Source organism: Sitophilus oryzae, unplaced genomic scaffold, assembly GCF_002938485.1.
Source record: "Sitophilus oryzae breed Bouriz unplaced genomic scaffold, Soryzae_2.0 scaffold_1167_pilon_pilon, whole genome shotgun sequence".
In the NCBI taxonomy this organism is placed as follows: Eukaryota; Metazoa; Arthropoda; class Insecta; order Coleoptera; family Curculionidae; genus Sitophilus; species Sitophilus oryzae.
Genome location: NW_022145801.1, coordinates 1,596,133 through 1,612,573, shown reverse-complemented (window position 1 = coordinate 1,612,573; position 16,441 = coordinate 1,596,133). Strand labels below are relative to the sequence as shown.

General features: G+C 30.5%; 2 protein-coding genes across 2 annotated transcripts in view; one reads left to right on the top strand and one right to left on the bottom strand.

The window, feature by feature from the left end:
* LOC115888484 (protein HID1) overlaps positions 1–1,949 on the top strand; it is a 25,656-nt gene extending 23,707 nt beyond the window's left edge. The window contains exons 15-16 of the mRNA XM_030908232.1: positions 1,454–1,612; positions 1,680–1,949. Coding sequence (XP_030764092.1) covers positions 1,454–1,612; positions 1,680–1,743 — 223 coding nt within the window. The 3' untranslated portion in view covers positions 1,744–1,949. The remainder of the gene's footprint in view (positions 1–1,453; positions 1,613–1,679) is intronic.
* The window catches only part of LOC115888492 (tRNA (uracil-5-)-methyltransferase homolog A), a 20,360-nt gene extending 3,919 nt beyond the window's left edge, over positions 1–16,441 (bottom strand). The window contains exons 1-9 of the mRNA XM_030908246.1: positions 16,187–16,441; positions 15,968–16,138; positions 15,707–15,862; positions 15,490–15,653; positions 15,191–15,347; positions 11,494–11,741; positions 11,205–11,436; positions 8,221–8,413; positions 3,298–3,561 (exon numbers count right to left, since the gene is read on the bottom strand). Of these exons, the coding sequence (XP_030764106.1) occupies positions 3,314–3,561; positions 8,221–8,413; positions 11,205–11,436; positions 11,494–11,741; positions 15,191–15,347; positions 15,490–15,653; positions 15,707–15,862; positions 15,968–16,138; positions 16,187–16,336 (1,719 nt within the window). The 5' untranslated portion in view covers positions 16,337–16,441 and the 3' untranslated portion in view covers positions 3,298–3,313. The remainder of the gene's footprint in view (positions 1–3,297; positions 3,562–8,220; positions 8,414–11,204; positions 11,437–11,493; positions 11,742–15,190; positions 15,348–15,489; positions 15,654–15,706; positions 15,863–15,967; positions 16,139–16,186) is intronic.

Below are 16,441 nucleotides of genomic sequence, written 5' to 3'. Positions count from 1 at the left end.
AACGTTTTGATATGCTTGAAGTAGCGGGTTTGAAAAAACGAATAACTCATAATTTAATCGATAAATTAATAAGAAAATTCGGGCATATTTTATTTTGTCCACGATGAAGAACTTTATTATAAAACCAATAAGTATTCTTACGTTTATGAATATTTTTTTTTAATTGTTTTGTACACTTTAATACATGACACACAAAAACCGTATTGTAAACTATTGCGAAATACATAAAATTATGATATCAGGTGAAATACTTACAAAAAACTCTTTAGCAGTTATTTTTTAATTACTTTGTAATCTTGTGTCACCCTCTATATTTTATTTTAAAAAATTATATTTTATTTTAAAAATAATAATTAAGATAGATATTTTAATTTTAATTTTAACACTCGGTAATTGTAAATTCATATATAGTAAGTATCTAAGACAATTTTTTAAACTCAGTGCCTTTTGATGAAGTTGTTTTGTTTTTATACTATCTGATTGAAATGAAACTTTTTGGGCATTCACCTGTTAAGCTTGAACTCCCTGTGACTGTGACTACCTGTGTTGGTAACTATTGGTAACTCAAAAGATCTACATCATTCAATATATCGATATTTGAAAAAAAGTGAAAGTTTAATATCTGCAGAACAAAGGCACGAAGGATTTTAACAAATAATATACGTACAGTAGAAAAGTACATACCTTTGGCAATCTTCAACATAATTTGGCTTTGGAATAAAATGTATAAGCACTTGTAAATATTTTGTTTTCGTATGATCTCTGCCTTGCTGAGCAGAAAACGACCAAATTTGGTTGATAAAAATGTATCAAAATACAAAGAATATATTCATGCATTTTTATATCAATTGGAATGTCTACTATTTATTCTTACAGTACACATTTTTTGGCGTATTTCTAACCAAACGCTTTTGTCCCGCTAAATTTATCTTCCAACGCACTGTGCGCTCGTCCGTCAAATGCAAAAATAACTGTCACTGTCTAAAATCTTTAGCGCCAACTTCAACTCGGTCCCCAGATGACGTAAAAAAACTGACAGTGCAGGAAGATAGGAATCCATATACATATCAAATATAAACATATCAAAAAAATATATCAAATGTAGGAATCGAACTATCCTTATCTCTATAGTATCCTTGGGAAAAGTCGGCAAATCTCTTTAAAATACCACATTCACTGGTCCAATGCGTAATTGCTAGCATTTCCTAGTGAATGTTAACAATCACTGAATTTCCGACTTTCACTGTAACATACATACTATCTATATAGGTTGTTTATGATTATATATTTTTAATATCTAGACAGAAAAAGCTTGAATATTACCTAATTTATAATTGGAAAGCACTATTCTTCAATATTCTAAACTTTAAATTTGATTAAAATAAAATTAAATTGTATTTTTACTTGAAAAGTTTTAGGCTTTGTTATTATATTAATATTAATAAAATTACAGAGGTTTGACTGATGAGAGTGAAATCCTCAAATTTCTCCAGCATGGAACGTTAGTTGGTTTACTGCCTGTTCCACATCCCATTTTGATAAGAAAGTACCAAGCCAATTCAGGTACGACAACATGGTTCAGAACTTACATGTGGGGAGTGATATATCTTAGGTAAGAATATGATCAATAGATAGCGCTTAAAACTAAGTTTTATATTTGTATGTTTTGCTTTATTTAGGAATATGGATCCTCCCATATGGTATGACACAGATGTTAAGCTATTCGAAATCCAGAGAGTATAACTCTAAATTAATTAAATCTACGCTTTATTTTTCAATGTGCGCCTTTATTATAAAAACCAAAAACTTTACCTTTAAGTTATATAGTGTGATTGATGTATTTATGTTACTGATTAAACATAAAACAATTATTGATCTTCAGTATAATTTGTATATACTATTTTTCGTTACACTGAACATACATCGAAATAATTAATTTACAATAGAAATTGTAATTTTTTTTGCTGAAAAAAAAGCTTACAGTTGAGGGTTGGAACCTTTGGTGTTAAACAGCAAAATAAAAACACTAAATCACCACAATACACCAAAACACTTTTACTTTTACACTGGACGCGCGTTTCGCTAACCATGTTAGCATCATCAGCAGATGATAATAAACTACAAACTGGTTAAACTACTGTAGGTTAGTTTATTATCATCTGCTGATGATGCTAACATGGTTAGCGAAACGCGCGTCCAGTGTAAAAGTAAAAGTGTTTTGGTGTATTGTGGTGATTTAGTGTTTTTATTTTGCTGAAAAAAAAGCTATAATAAATTTGCATTACTTAACTAATATTTAGTTCTGTAGGATTTGTTCAATGCTCTGTAGATGATCTAACAAGAATAATTTTGCAATGCTAATCTCAACGACCTAGCTGTTTATCTGTCAAATAAGTCAACTACAATATTATAATTAATTATCACATTTTTTTGCAATATTATATCAAAGTAATCTTCTATTACATGATATCATTTTATACAGAGTCATCAGTTGACACACAGAGTAGAGACCTGCACGGGCCGATTTTTTGTAGCCCGACCCGGCCCGGCCCGAGAAGAGAAGTAGGTTTTGTATGCCCGGCCCGGTTTGTGGAAAGTTAAAACTTTAAACTAGTCCGGCCCGGCCCGGCTCGGCCCGAACCATTAAAATAAAATGATCAAAATAATATTACAAATATACGTATGTATACGCAAAATAAAAAAAACGTAAACATAAACATAGCCTAAAAATACCTGTTATAATACAAGGTGTCTCAAGAACATGTACAGAAGCAAAGTTGTGTTTTTTTAAAGTGCGGAACCGGCCCGGCCCGGGGTCCGACCCCTATTGACAGTTCGAGACCGACCCGGCCCGAGGCCCGGGTTCGGGCCGGGCCGGGCTTGAGGCCCGTTCGGGCTACCCGGCCCGTGCAGATCTCTAACACAGAGTATTGCACTCTTTCTATATTCATTTCTTTTTCGATCCTAATTAAATTAGGAATTTATTGTACTTAAAGTATGTGCTTTTTAAATTAAATTAATCCATTTTCTATGTATACATTTTATTAAACAATTCATCATTAAAAAGAAGAGCATTTAATATAAATGCATACATATAATCTTTTTTAATTAAAACTTAATGAATTGTGCCCATAAAAAGTAAATTTAAAATGTACATAGATAAAAGATAACTTATTTATTCACTTTTAAATCTATAAATGTGTATGTATAATATTAAAAATACGATTATATAAAATAATGTTTAAAACTTGCTTGTTTAATATCTGAAATAAATATAATATTTATAATCTGACTTACCAGAAGCAAAATAGTTTTATTTAGTTTCTCCTGTATTTATGAGGTCCCATCGTTTGAAACAAATAACGAGCTCGCAGTGTTTAGTGTGCGGAAATAAATCGACAGCTACTGCTTTGACAGGTACAAAACATTCGCCCTGTAGCGTTTTCGACATTGGTCGGCCCAAATCGAGAAAATTCTTTGACGCCAAGTTAGGGTTGCAAGAAATGTATATTAGGCGGTTGATTTTGTTTATTTTTCTAAGTTGTAGAATGGCTTTTTGATCTGCAATGAAAATAGAAATGAAGTCTGTACAAACGTCGTTAACCGTTCTATCATATACTGTCGCACTCTTTCTTTCACGTTAAAATGGTATAGAATGAATTGTAGACGTCGTAAATAAGTGTACATTGTTGCTAGTAACTAGCCATGGCTGGAACAGCGATTTTTTAATAACAGGTACAAGCTGTTCCAAGAAACCTGTTTCAGTTCCAAACTGTTCCAAAACGAAAATTAAACCCGTTCTTGCATCATTCTGATTCGGTTGCTATTTTTCTTTTTAAATTTATATAAAAGAATATTTTTGCTTAAATAATGAGAACTACTGGAGATTTTTCTGTTTTCTCTAAATTTAATCTACTATCTATGTTGCTATATTACCAAGATATAATGTTTTTTTAACTAAAAATTTAAAAAAAACTATCAAATTTTCGAAAAATATAAACTTTTCAAAAACTTTCCCGAAAAAACTCATGAGAATCGAAATATTCGAAATATACCACCCCTAAAAATATGTGTATAAGCACTAATGAATAAATATAGATTTATAATTTTGTTATATACTTAAAAAGTAAATTCTTGGAAGGGTTTAATTTTTTTAATATCTACTATATTTATAATACAAAACAATAACCGACTGTTCTTACACTGTATTTTTCAAAAAAAAAAACTATAATGCGATAATTATATTGCATTTGGCAACATCGCCAGCATTTTTTTATAATAAAAAATGTTCCTTACCTATTTTGTTTCTGTTTACATTAAAAAATATAACATATTTAAAAAAAAATATATAAATTTAAAATTTATAATAAAAATTTATCTGAACTTTAATTAAATATTTTAAATAATAATAATATATAATAATTGATTTTTATGCCCCTGTATCCCAATAACAGATAACACCTGAACGGTTGCGTCCGCTAAACTTTGGCTAGACTAGCGAAACTGATATACGACCTCGATTATCAACTCAAACCAGTTCTTTTTACTTAACTGTTTCAAACAGTTCCAAGTTCCTAACTGTTCCAAGCCCTAAACTGTTCTAAGCAGTGTTGCCACTACCAAAATTTTATTTTCGGTAGATAACTTGCTCAAAATTCGGTAGAAATCGGTAGATGGGATATTTAACACGTATTTCTATTAAGATGTGCTAAAAGTAAGTCATTTTTGGGGTATAAAAAAGATACTTGAAAAATACAAACAACACAATATCGTTTTAGTTCCGAAAAATCAGAATTTTTTCATATAGACCGTCTTGCAAAGCCCCTCCAAATATAGGTATATTGCCTAAAATTATTCCAACATATTTTTGGATACTTTTAGGAATTTTAATTTTAACCTAGGTACTTAATAATTCAAAGTTAATAATCGTTTAGCAACAGTGGAATTCACTAGATACATAGATAGTTTACTACTAATACAACTATTTTTTGGAAATTTGAGACCTTTTCATCCTTTTATCCTTAAAAAAGCACAACCTCTACTTAGTCTTCTTTATAGGTTTCAAAGATCGGGATTTCCTCCGGTAATGGAATAATTAGGATTAGGAACATCTATACAAAAATAAGTGTAAAAAGTAAAGAGGTTACCCTCAACAAAACAATGAAAATTTCTCTGATAAGGTGTAAGGTAATTTCCCTACGGTTGTTTATATGTCATTGGTCGTATTTGTGAGTCAAGAAAATATAACTCATTAAGGTGCGTATTCATTATCCGAACGAACGAACGAATGTTCGCTAGTGGTATGGACGGGGACCGTACGATAGAACCGCACGAGAAGACCGGAGGCATTTGTTGGCGAACGCCTGTGATGTACCGACTCGAAACGGATGGTCGAGCGAACGAACGAACGAACGGCCGCATGCGTTCGGTCCCCGTCTAAATATACCGCACTTTCATTCGTTCGTTCGTTCGTTCGGATAATGAATACGCACCTTTAGAAATTTTGTACAAATTGTACACTAAAATATTCCGAAGAATGAAAATCGGTAGAAAATATAGTCTTTTCGGTAGATCGGTAGATGGACTGCCAAATCGGTAGATCTACCGAAAAATCGGTAGAAGTGGCATCACTGGTTCTAAGTCCCAAACTGTTCCAAGTCTCAAACTGTTCCAAGTCCCACTGTTCAGGTTGGGACTTGAAACTGTTTAGGGCTTGGAACAGTTAGGAACTTGGAACTGTTTGAAACAGTTAAATAAAAAAAACTGGTTTGAGTTGATAATCGAGGTCGTATATCAGTTTCGCTAGTGCTAGTGGAACAGTTTGGGACTTGAAACAGTTAACTTATCTATTTTTATTAGAATTTATAACAATTTTAATAACTACCAACAGTTATTAAAAACGTAATAAAACAACAAAGTATTAAGTCTACCCTTCTATCATATTTTTACACGTTTTGAATAAAATTAGAACGGCACTGATAAACCGGAATTTAAGTCGGCCATTTTAGGACCCCGTCGCGTTCGATCTAAGATTTTTGATATGCTCCTTCATTAATCTTATTTCAAAGTAGGGATGCACGATTAGAATCGATTTTAATCGAAGATCGATCTTTTTGCCCAAAATATCGATTAAAATCGATCGATTTTTATCAAACGATCTTTTGGTAGAATTGATCTTTTTTCAAAATCGAAGATCGATTTTATTTATACATTTTTACAGGTTTATTTATTTGTTAGAATAAAAAAAAACACTTTAGTTTTGCTTGAATATTTGTTTACAGTACATCTCTAATAAAACGCCATCTAGCAATGAATTGCAATATTAATGGTGCTCACTACCACATGCGCCGATGTCTTTTTATCACTTTGATATTAGGTGGCAGATTTTTGTCGGTGATTCCCATATTTTTATATTTTAGATAACAGATTATTTTTTTGATTTTAGCTTCTTTCCAACCGACTGATATATCAAAATTACAGAATTTACCGGTACATATTCTGTGTCAAAATCTTCATAAGCATGCAAAAAGCCGAATAATTCTATTTTAACATTGTCATAGTATTTTTAATTAAGTATGTCTCGGTTTGGGGGTGTTTCTGATTTAGTTTGGGATGACTCTTATTCAGTTTCAATTTTAAAAATGTGTTAATAAACGGTTTTACGATTTTTATGTATCTATTTTTTTTATGATTATATCATATTTTTATTATACCAGTACACCGATACATTCAGAATCGAATATCGATATTTAATAAGATCGATCTTTTGTTACCGATTTTTTTCTGGATCGATCTTGTTATGTCCGATCTTGAATCGATTCAAAATATCGATTTTTTTTATTTTTGAGACATCCCTATTTCAAAGAGTCAACGCATGGTACAAAGAATACAAGGTATGATCGATAGCGGCTCCAATTTCGTTCAGTTCGCGCATACCACCTGTGACGTCACTAGGAAAACAATGAATAAATAAAAAATAAAGAAAGTTGACAGGAGATCTGTATTTTTTGGGGTTATGGTTAAGAATTGTTTATTTTTAAGACTTTTTAGTTCGTTTAATTTAATAATTACTAAAACCATCAGTTCCAAAAATATATTTAAAAATAATAATTATCTATTAACATGGATTTGGACAATAATAGGTAAGAATACTAAATTTATTTCTATATTCGGTATAAAATTGTTTATTAGGTTTTTAGTTTGCGATGTTTATGGTAAATAATTTTCATGTTCATTGCCTCTGAATTCACATGAGGACAGAGATGAGAATATCTATGGAAAAGTAACCACAAGAGGAATTGTTACATCATTTAAAAAATGTTGGAAAGTTTATTGTTTTCCATCGAACAGTAGAAAATGCCAATGCAGATGAATGTATTGTAATTGTGATAGAAGTAATTCCAAGGGTGAAGTTTATTATAATTAGTGGAAGTAATTCCAAGGGTGAAGTTTATTATAATTAGTAACCTGTGCTTCTTTTTATATGTAGATGTTTCAGGTTTTGAGAATAAATCGGTTGAACGAAACCCAAAATTTAGAGGAAGATGCCCATCAAGGATTATATAGCTCAAATTTCCTTTAATGGTAGGCAATTATTCAATGCAAATTAACTTTTTAAGTGACTGAAATATTAAATAGTTTACAATATGGTATATCACTAAAAATATATTTTACTTTTAGGTACAATTAGGGCCCGATACATTTCAAAAGTAGAATATTATTTTATATTAAATGAGGTATTGTACCAACAATCAATTTATATTAATACCGGAGATTAAAAAATCACAGAATAAATAGTTCTTTTTTTATACTACAAAAATAAACTATAGAATACAACAGTATTTAAAAAAATAAATAAAAAATTATGTCCCGGCCGAGATTCGAACTCCGGTCTCTCGCTTCCTAGCCCGACTCCTTATGCACTGCTCCACAGTAACTTGCTTAGCGATAATTCAATGACGGTATATAAACAAAAAAACAGGTTTATAACAATATCTTGACGATTTGAACTGGCGCGCAAGGCGTGCTGACCAATAGCGCCTGTTATCACCTGTGACGTAACAACCAACCTGCGCAATATCATACCTTGTATTCTTTGTACCATGGAGTCAACGTGAGAATATCTGACAGTGAAAAGTAAATTGTTTTTCCTGTCAATTTTAGAATCTTATCTGTCGAAATCTTATCTTATTTCAGATTTATTTTTAAATAAATACTTACGTAGACCCGCTCTTGGTGGATCAACCACTGCAAAAACGTCTTCATTGGTGGCTTTATAACATACGGTTCCCAAGATTTCTTCTGCTTTTCCAGCAAAGAAGTCGCTGTTAGTGATTTCGTTAGTTATAGCGTTCTCCTTGGCGTCAACTATCGCTTCAGGTACAATTTCCAAACCCAAGATTTGGCCACATTTCTGTAGATATTAAAGAAAAAAATACATATTTTTTATATGTATATGCTATGCGTTTTTAAATATTTTATAATAAAGCAATCAACTGAGTTTTATAACTATAGTAAACGCCATGAATGTTTGGGAGCGATTCATCGGTCGCTACCATGTGAACTAATCTGTTCAAGGTCACATAAAACTTAATTCCAGTGCCGTGGTGTTTAAAGTCATATAATAATCAATATATAATCTGTTGTAATTTGTTGTTTTAACTGTCAAAGTCTTGTCAAAACATATATTTGGTTATAAATATAAAATGGAATGCCTCATTGGTCGCACTGCAAGCACACCAATGGACTGACGCACAAAAACGAATCAATCAAAGAAACGCGATATAGTATCGTCCTTGTCAGTCACGCTAACATTTCAGAATAAGTAGGAGGAGCGCAGGCAGATGATTAGACCAGGCCTTTAAAAACCTACGTCTGCGGTAAAAATTTACGTTTTTAATGTAAAAATAATAGGGCGCGTGTCGATTCTAACTTCACCAAGCGATGAATCACTCTCAAACATTCGTGGCGTTTACTATAAGACAGATTACATTTAGTTTTATAGGGAGTATAAGTCGTTTCAAAGTTGGTTTGGGGGGTTTGTTTTATTTTATATATCATTTATGACAGTTTCTGTCAAAAAATGTACAGGGTAGCGCCTCCCATACGACGCAGACGCTCCAAGGAGAACGACAGTTTCTGATAAATAATTTTTTTTAAGCATATGTAGGTTAATTAGGGCATTTTTTAAAAATATAGAAAAAATGTAGAAAAAAATATGAGAAGTACAACAGGTGTCCCCAAAAAATGTCACACATCAAAGTTCTGTTTTTTGTAATGGAACACCCTATATATTAATTGATTTTTGGATTCTAGAAGAAAAATAAAGTTGATATTTATTAAAGAAGCATAATATAATACCTAATGTTTATACAGGGTCCGGCAATAGTGCGTCGGGCATCTGTAGCTCCTAGAATTAAAATCTTGAGAATTTTGTTTAAGTGCAAACCTAAAGTATGTATCAGGATGTATTTCAGGAAAATATTTTAACTTCTATAGGGTGGCTCAAAAAAGTGTGAGTGGTCCTGGATGATTTTTTTAAATGGAACACCCTGTATATTATTGCATTTTTGGCTTCCTTTGAGATCACTTTACATAACCCTAAGATATGAATAAATATATTTCGATAGTTTCAGAGATATTAAAAAATAAATCAAAAATATATATTTTTCAGCCCTTCTTTAAAAAATTATTAAAAATACAGGAACTGTTCTAAAATGAAAACTATATTAGGTATTTACTTTAGATGGTCTGTTCTTACTTTGCTATAAATATGGTAATCGTAAATCATACAGGATGTTCAATATTCTACGCCAAACTTTCTAAAATATAAACTATTTTTTCTTTGTTTTTATAAATGGAACACCCTGTATATTATTTTTTTATTAGATGGAGAGTTAAAAAATAAACATTTTTTCTATTTAGAGAATTTCAAAATTTTTAACGGTTTTGTAGATACACGCAGTATTATTTCATATGGCGCTTTCAATGGTAAAATACGAGAGAAAAATCATTGGGTGGCTTTGATAAAAATTTACTGTGGAAAATGCCATATGAAATATAAAACCGCAAATATCCGCGAAACCGTTAAAAATGTTGAAATACTCTAAATACAAAAAATGTTCATTTCAAAAAACGAAGAAAAATTATTTTATATTTTAGAAAGTTTGGCATGGAATTTTGAACATCCTGTATGATTTACGATTTTTATATTTATAGCAAAGTAAGTACAGACCATCTAAAGTAAATACCTAATATAGTTTTGATTTCAGAACAGTTCTTGTATTTTTAATAATTTTTTTAAGAAAGGCTGAAAAATATATATTTTTGATTTATTTTTTAATATCTCTGAAACTATCGAAATATATTTATTCAAATTTTAGAGTTATGTAAAGTGATGTAAAAGGAAGCCAAAAATGCAATAATATACAGAGTGTTCCATTTAAAAAAAATCATCCAGGTCCACCCACACTTTTTTGAGCCACCCTATAGAAGATAAAATATTTTCCTGAAATACATCCTGGTACATACTTTAGGTTTGCACTTCAACAAAATTCTCAAGTTTCTTATTCTAGGAGCTACAGATGCCCGAAGCACTATTGCCGGACCCTGTATAAGGATTTTGACATATTTCACATTTTGTGAAAATGAATAAACTTTAAATTTCAATAGAAATATCTAAATTGCAATTTATCCTTATAACCTGATGTTAAAATTAGTTAAAATAACCATTGCATGTTAAACCAAATTAAAATTTGACCCTAAGTTATACAGAGTGAGACAAAATTAATATTGAACATTGGTCACATTTAAAAGAAATTTACTGCTTTATATTTTAAATAGAATATCCAGTATGCTATTAAGGTTGCCCACCCCTTACACAAAGATTTTTCTAAATATGTTCATTTTTATGATTTTGTGTCAGTAGATCTTTAATATTTGATAAAATCTAGGTGGCTGTGATATACCTCAAATTTAACAAAAATTAAAGGTTGTAGAGTAAAATATTCAACGGTAATTAAAAGACAACAGATAGATATGTATAAATAACTACTAAACAAAAAAAAATATTAACAGCTTATATTGTTTATCTTGCATTATGATGTGTGTAAGAAAAAGAAAATAAATAAATAATATTTATTTATCACTTTATCATCAAACACTGTTCAAAATTACAGATTTATTTGTAATGAATATTTTCTTACCTTTGCAAAACACAATCCTATAGTGCCTGTTCCACAACACACATCCAACATTGTAGAATTTTCAGAGGGTTCAGCTAATTCAATAGCTGATTCATATAAAATTTCAGCAGCTTTTGTATTAATCTGGAAAAATGCTTCTGGAGATATCCTAAATTTCAACCCTAAGATAGTTTCATAAATATACTTATCGCCCCACAATAGTGTGGCAGGACTAGCACTTTCACCAGGGTTTCTGAAAAATAAATAAATTTTTGTTTAGTAGTACATCCTAAATATTCTTTTACCATACTTTTTAACAATTTCTTGGTAGTACAAAGAAGTAATTTTGGCTTCCTTTCCAGCACCTTCTGTAAAGAATTGTATTAATTCTTTTTGAAAATCTGAAATTTTTTCTTTTTCTAAATCTTGTGGATGGATACCAACTATTACCATTAATTGGTCTGGGGCACATCTAACACACAATTGTCTGAAATGCCCTGTGTGGAATTCAGGATTAAACACTTTCAGTTGAGAAGAACGTACAAATGTTTGAAAAACCTACAAAAAATTTATTTTCAATTTTGTTTCTGTTTGTAGTACAATAGAATATAAAGATGGTTGTTGTTTTTTAAATGCAATGTTGTAATTTTTTGATCAGTGATGTTCCCGTTCTAAAAGTAGTAAAATATAACCTCTTTTATACTAAATTTTCTGTATATTTTTAGATAATTTTTAGCCTATCATACCAATAGGCATGGTGGGCTATTAAGATCGGCAAAAAAAAGTTTTGTTAATTTCACTCAAAATGAGTCATTTGGGTCATAAATGACCTAAATACAAAATATTTTCATGGTGTCTGTCTGTCTGTCCGTCAGTAACACGATAACTCAAAAACCGCTAAACCGATTTTAACCAAATTTGGCACAAAAATACTGTGGCACCCGAGAATCTGGCCATTAGTTTTGGTGGGGGTGGGGGGTTGGTATGGGAGGGGTTAAAAGTTTAAAAAATCGTAACTCCAAAATTACAGTAGCTAGCGAAACGCGGTTTTCAATTTAAGTTTAGGAATAATATTTGCAACAAAATTTGTAATAACATCAAAATCAGTCAAAGTCGCAGTTTTTGAGATAAAAAAAATTGGAAAAATTCCTTTACTTTGAAACTAAAAGAACTGCCTACCAACTTTTTATTAACATATTTTAGTATGGGCGGCTATATGTGCCTCCCGGCGCCAATTTTTTTTGTAAATTTTCTAATCTAAATCTACTCTCAAAATGTTAAAATTGCATAATATTTTGAGTACATTATGTAATAATGTCCTCTTCCTCAAAACTAATCAAAAGAACTTATATGACTTGCTTTATATAGGATGACTCAAAAAAGGATGTTGAAATTTTCTTTTTCAGGCATTGAAGTTTTCTCAATTATTTCAAATTAATTGAAACCACCAATTTATTCGACTGATTGCGAGGTTCTGAATGAAGCTTAATTTATCCTGATTTTTTCAATATATTAAGTAAAGAAGTGTTGTAACTGAAATTTTGAAAATCTTACAGTAGAGCAAAAAAAAAACGTCTTTTAGTGTGATATAAAAATTAACTTTTGTTAGATCTGCCATTTGTTTTGTCTGCCAACAGTATAGGAGTCTTTGCTGTTACAGTTACGACACTGTGGAGATTGTTAAATCACATTAAAAGGCGTTTTTTTCAATCTACTGTAAAATTTTCAAAATTTTAGGTACTACAGTTTGTGTGGAAGGCAACGATATATTTATAGAAAATCGACACATCTATGTAATTTTTGAAGTGAAACTTCTTTAGGCACGCTGGGAGTACAAATTCAAGACCATGACACGACACGCGACACAACAGGTGAGTGAAAAAGTGGAAAGGATAGCCTACGGCTTAGAAAAAATCGTCCGATTTAAATGAAATTTGGTATATCGATAGATTGAACCAAAGCCAACTGGACCGGGTACGACACGTGTCACTATTGGTGGGTTCATACAGCCAAATAAAATAAAATAAGAATAAAATAAAATAAAATAAGAAAGTTGGTTATATAGGATACCGTACATGCGTTCATACAGCCAAATAAAATAACAAATAAAATAAAAAGTCTTTATCTTTTAACTTCTTGTTTTATTTTATGTGAAAACGGCTTTGCGCACGCTTAATTCTAACCTACAAATATTTTCAGTTTGGATTTAATTTATTTTTAATTTCACATAAGTAAAATGTATAATATAGTAGGCAACGAATAAATAAATATACTATAAATAGTAAAATTACTATAAACAATCGTAAAAGTTAACTTTTATCCGGCCTCATCGTACTGCGCATGAGCAAATATATATTTCTTATTTTATTTTATTTGCCTGTATGAACGCACACAAATAAGAATTCCTTATTTCTTATTTTATTTTATTCTTATTTTATTTTATTTGGCTGTATGAACCCACCTTATGACAGTTAGTTTTGATGTAAGAAACGTCAAAACTTGATGTCCGATCACCCCCAAATTTGGTGGGTAGGCTATGAGCGACGGTGCACACGGTCCCATCCTGCAAAGTTGGATACAACGCAAGTTTCGTTTACATCTTCATCAGGGTGGGGCTAAGAATTTGATATTGAAGAAAAATGTGGATCAATTTCGGCCTAATTGAGGACGGGCTACAGGATGACGCCCTCGACGTTTCGAACCGATGCCTCTAAATGGACGAAAATCATCAGGATTTTTCTTAATTATGGGTCGAATGGAACCCATCTTGGCAAGTGGATTTATATACAGGGTGTCCCAGGCTGAGCGTGCATTAGAAGTTTCTACAGAACTACAATATCTAGATCGGAGATTTTTTGTACGCCATTGTTTCACAACGAGATCTATCGATTTAAAATATTTTCAATATGGCGGCACTTCCGGAAATACCGGAAAGTGACAGCAACTTTTTTATTTTAAATGGGTGCCCCCATTTTTTATTACATAATTAAAATCTCTGTAAAATTTTATGATTTTTTTATGATTCATAAAATTTTATGAAAAAATTTTATGAATCTCTGTAAATTTTTTTTTAAGAATTCAATGAATGATATTAAACGCTCCAAACATTAACCGTTTTTGAGAAAAAAAATATTTAAAATTTTTGGACGAAAAGAAACTGCCTGTCAAAAATATGTGTATAGCCTAAACGTCAAATTTAGTTATTACCACAGCCACTGTGGCATAAAGAGAAGACATGTGGCTATATATTTCAAAAATGAAATTGTTCGAATGTCATATAGTAATGACAGCAGCTGTCATGGAATTGAGCGATTAAAAAATTATCATAAATCATTTTTTTTTAATAGAAATCCATTTTTTTATTCCACTAGTAAAAAGGCTTTTCAATTCGTTACTTTTTGACTATATGTCGCTATACCTAAAATAAATTGTTTTTAAGTTTATTTAAGATTTAGTTTTAAAGCGTATATTTTTCTTGATTTTAACCAGTAGCTTATGGCTTTAAACCTTATACCTAAAAAAAAATATACCTTATACCTAAAATAAATTGTTTTTAAGTTTATTTAAGATTTAGTTTTAAAGCGTATATTTTTTGATTTTAACCAGTAGCTTATGGCTCTAAACGTCAAATTATGTAAAACAATAGATCTGGTTATGTCATATTGTGACACTTTGTTCAAAAAGCAGTATGTTATCGATCATCATTTCCAAGCCAACTTGGCGCTGTTTTTTTTCAATCATACGATATATTACTAAAAATATCAACTATATTAAAGAGCGAAAATAAGAGATATATTTTTATAAATACACTTTTGAGACTCTTACGAAGACAGCATTTATCATATAGGAAATTCAAATAATTTGTTTTCTGACAAATGGAAATAAATTGTTTGACTGTTGGGGACTTGATAATTAAGCTTAACCATGAATTACTCTGTATTATTTAAACATCTAGAGAAATGTATATTCCTTTAGAAAGAAAACTTAAGTAAATTAAATAAACTTACTTCCACAGCTTTTTTCATAGAATCTGGTATGTGCCTTAAATGACCAATAGGAGCCACACCTACCACCCCATTAACATAAGCACCTATCCTAAAACCTACTGTAGGCAAGTTAGTTTCTTGATCAATACCTATTGTAAATTCACATTTATTTCGATACCTGCAAATAAATTTTCAGAATATAAAATGAAATGTAAAAATTTAAATGATAAACCTAAGTTTCAAGGCTTCATACTCAAAATACTGTTAAACTTATATTTTTTTTAACGAATATTGCAGAAATAGCTAATTAAAACACCCACCCATCATATTGTTCTGAGTATCTAATATTTAGTAATTCACAGGGAAGGCCATCATACTTTTCTTTTTGAGTTTCTATCCACTTTTTTAACTCAATATTGTGATATGCCAGGTCATTACCTAGCTTTTTAAGGACTGACTTTATCTCTTCTTCCTTAATTTTTAGCTACAAAATAATTATTTTGTATACAGATATTCATACTATTACAACATACCTACCTGTTGCTCATATTCTACATTTTCTAATGGTATGGTTGACATTTTTATCCGTTCTTCTTGAGGTAAATCATTGTTTTTTTGTTTCTTACTGCTCCTATGTTCATCAGATTCTTCATGTCTTTTTTTAACCAAAGGATCAGCAGATGCTTTTGCATACTAATAAGTAAATATAAAATCAGATGTAATTTAATTTCATTATTAAACTTAAAAAAATTGTTCTTTCTTTTTAAGTTTAACTTGCAAAATAAAATAGTAACTTACAGTAGCTTGTAGCTGTTTTCCTTTCCACTTATGTTGAGAAATAATATCAATTGCATTCTTCCTATCTTCATCATTACGAAAACAAACAAACGCATATGGACTGTTGCGTTTTGGTACTTTAATTTTATTGGAATTTAGCTTCAACTTGTCGTTCAATAATTTTTTGAACTCCTAAAATACTGGATATAGATTCATCTTTTTCTAATAAATAATACTCACACTTATTCCATAATATTTTGGCAAGTTTTTTATTTCTATCTTAAAATTCTCTGAAGAAAAGTCGCCCCTTTTTAAATATGCATATGGATCATCTACCTCGATATCTTTAGAATCGCTATTTTCTTTCACATCTTCCGTAGAATTATCCATTATCGTGAAATATAAATAATTAAACAAGAATTATTTATATCAATTTAAAATTTTTGAATTTGAATGCTGCTAAATTAGGTTAGAAAATATTTTGACAAATGAAGT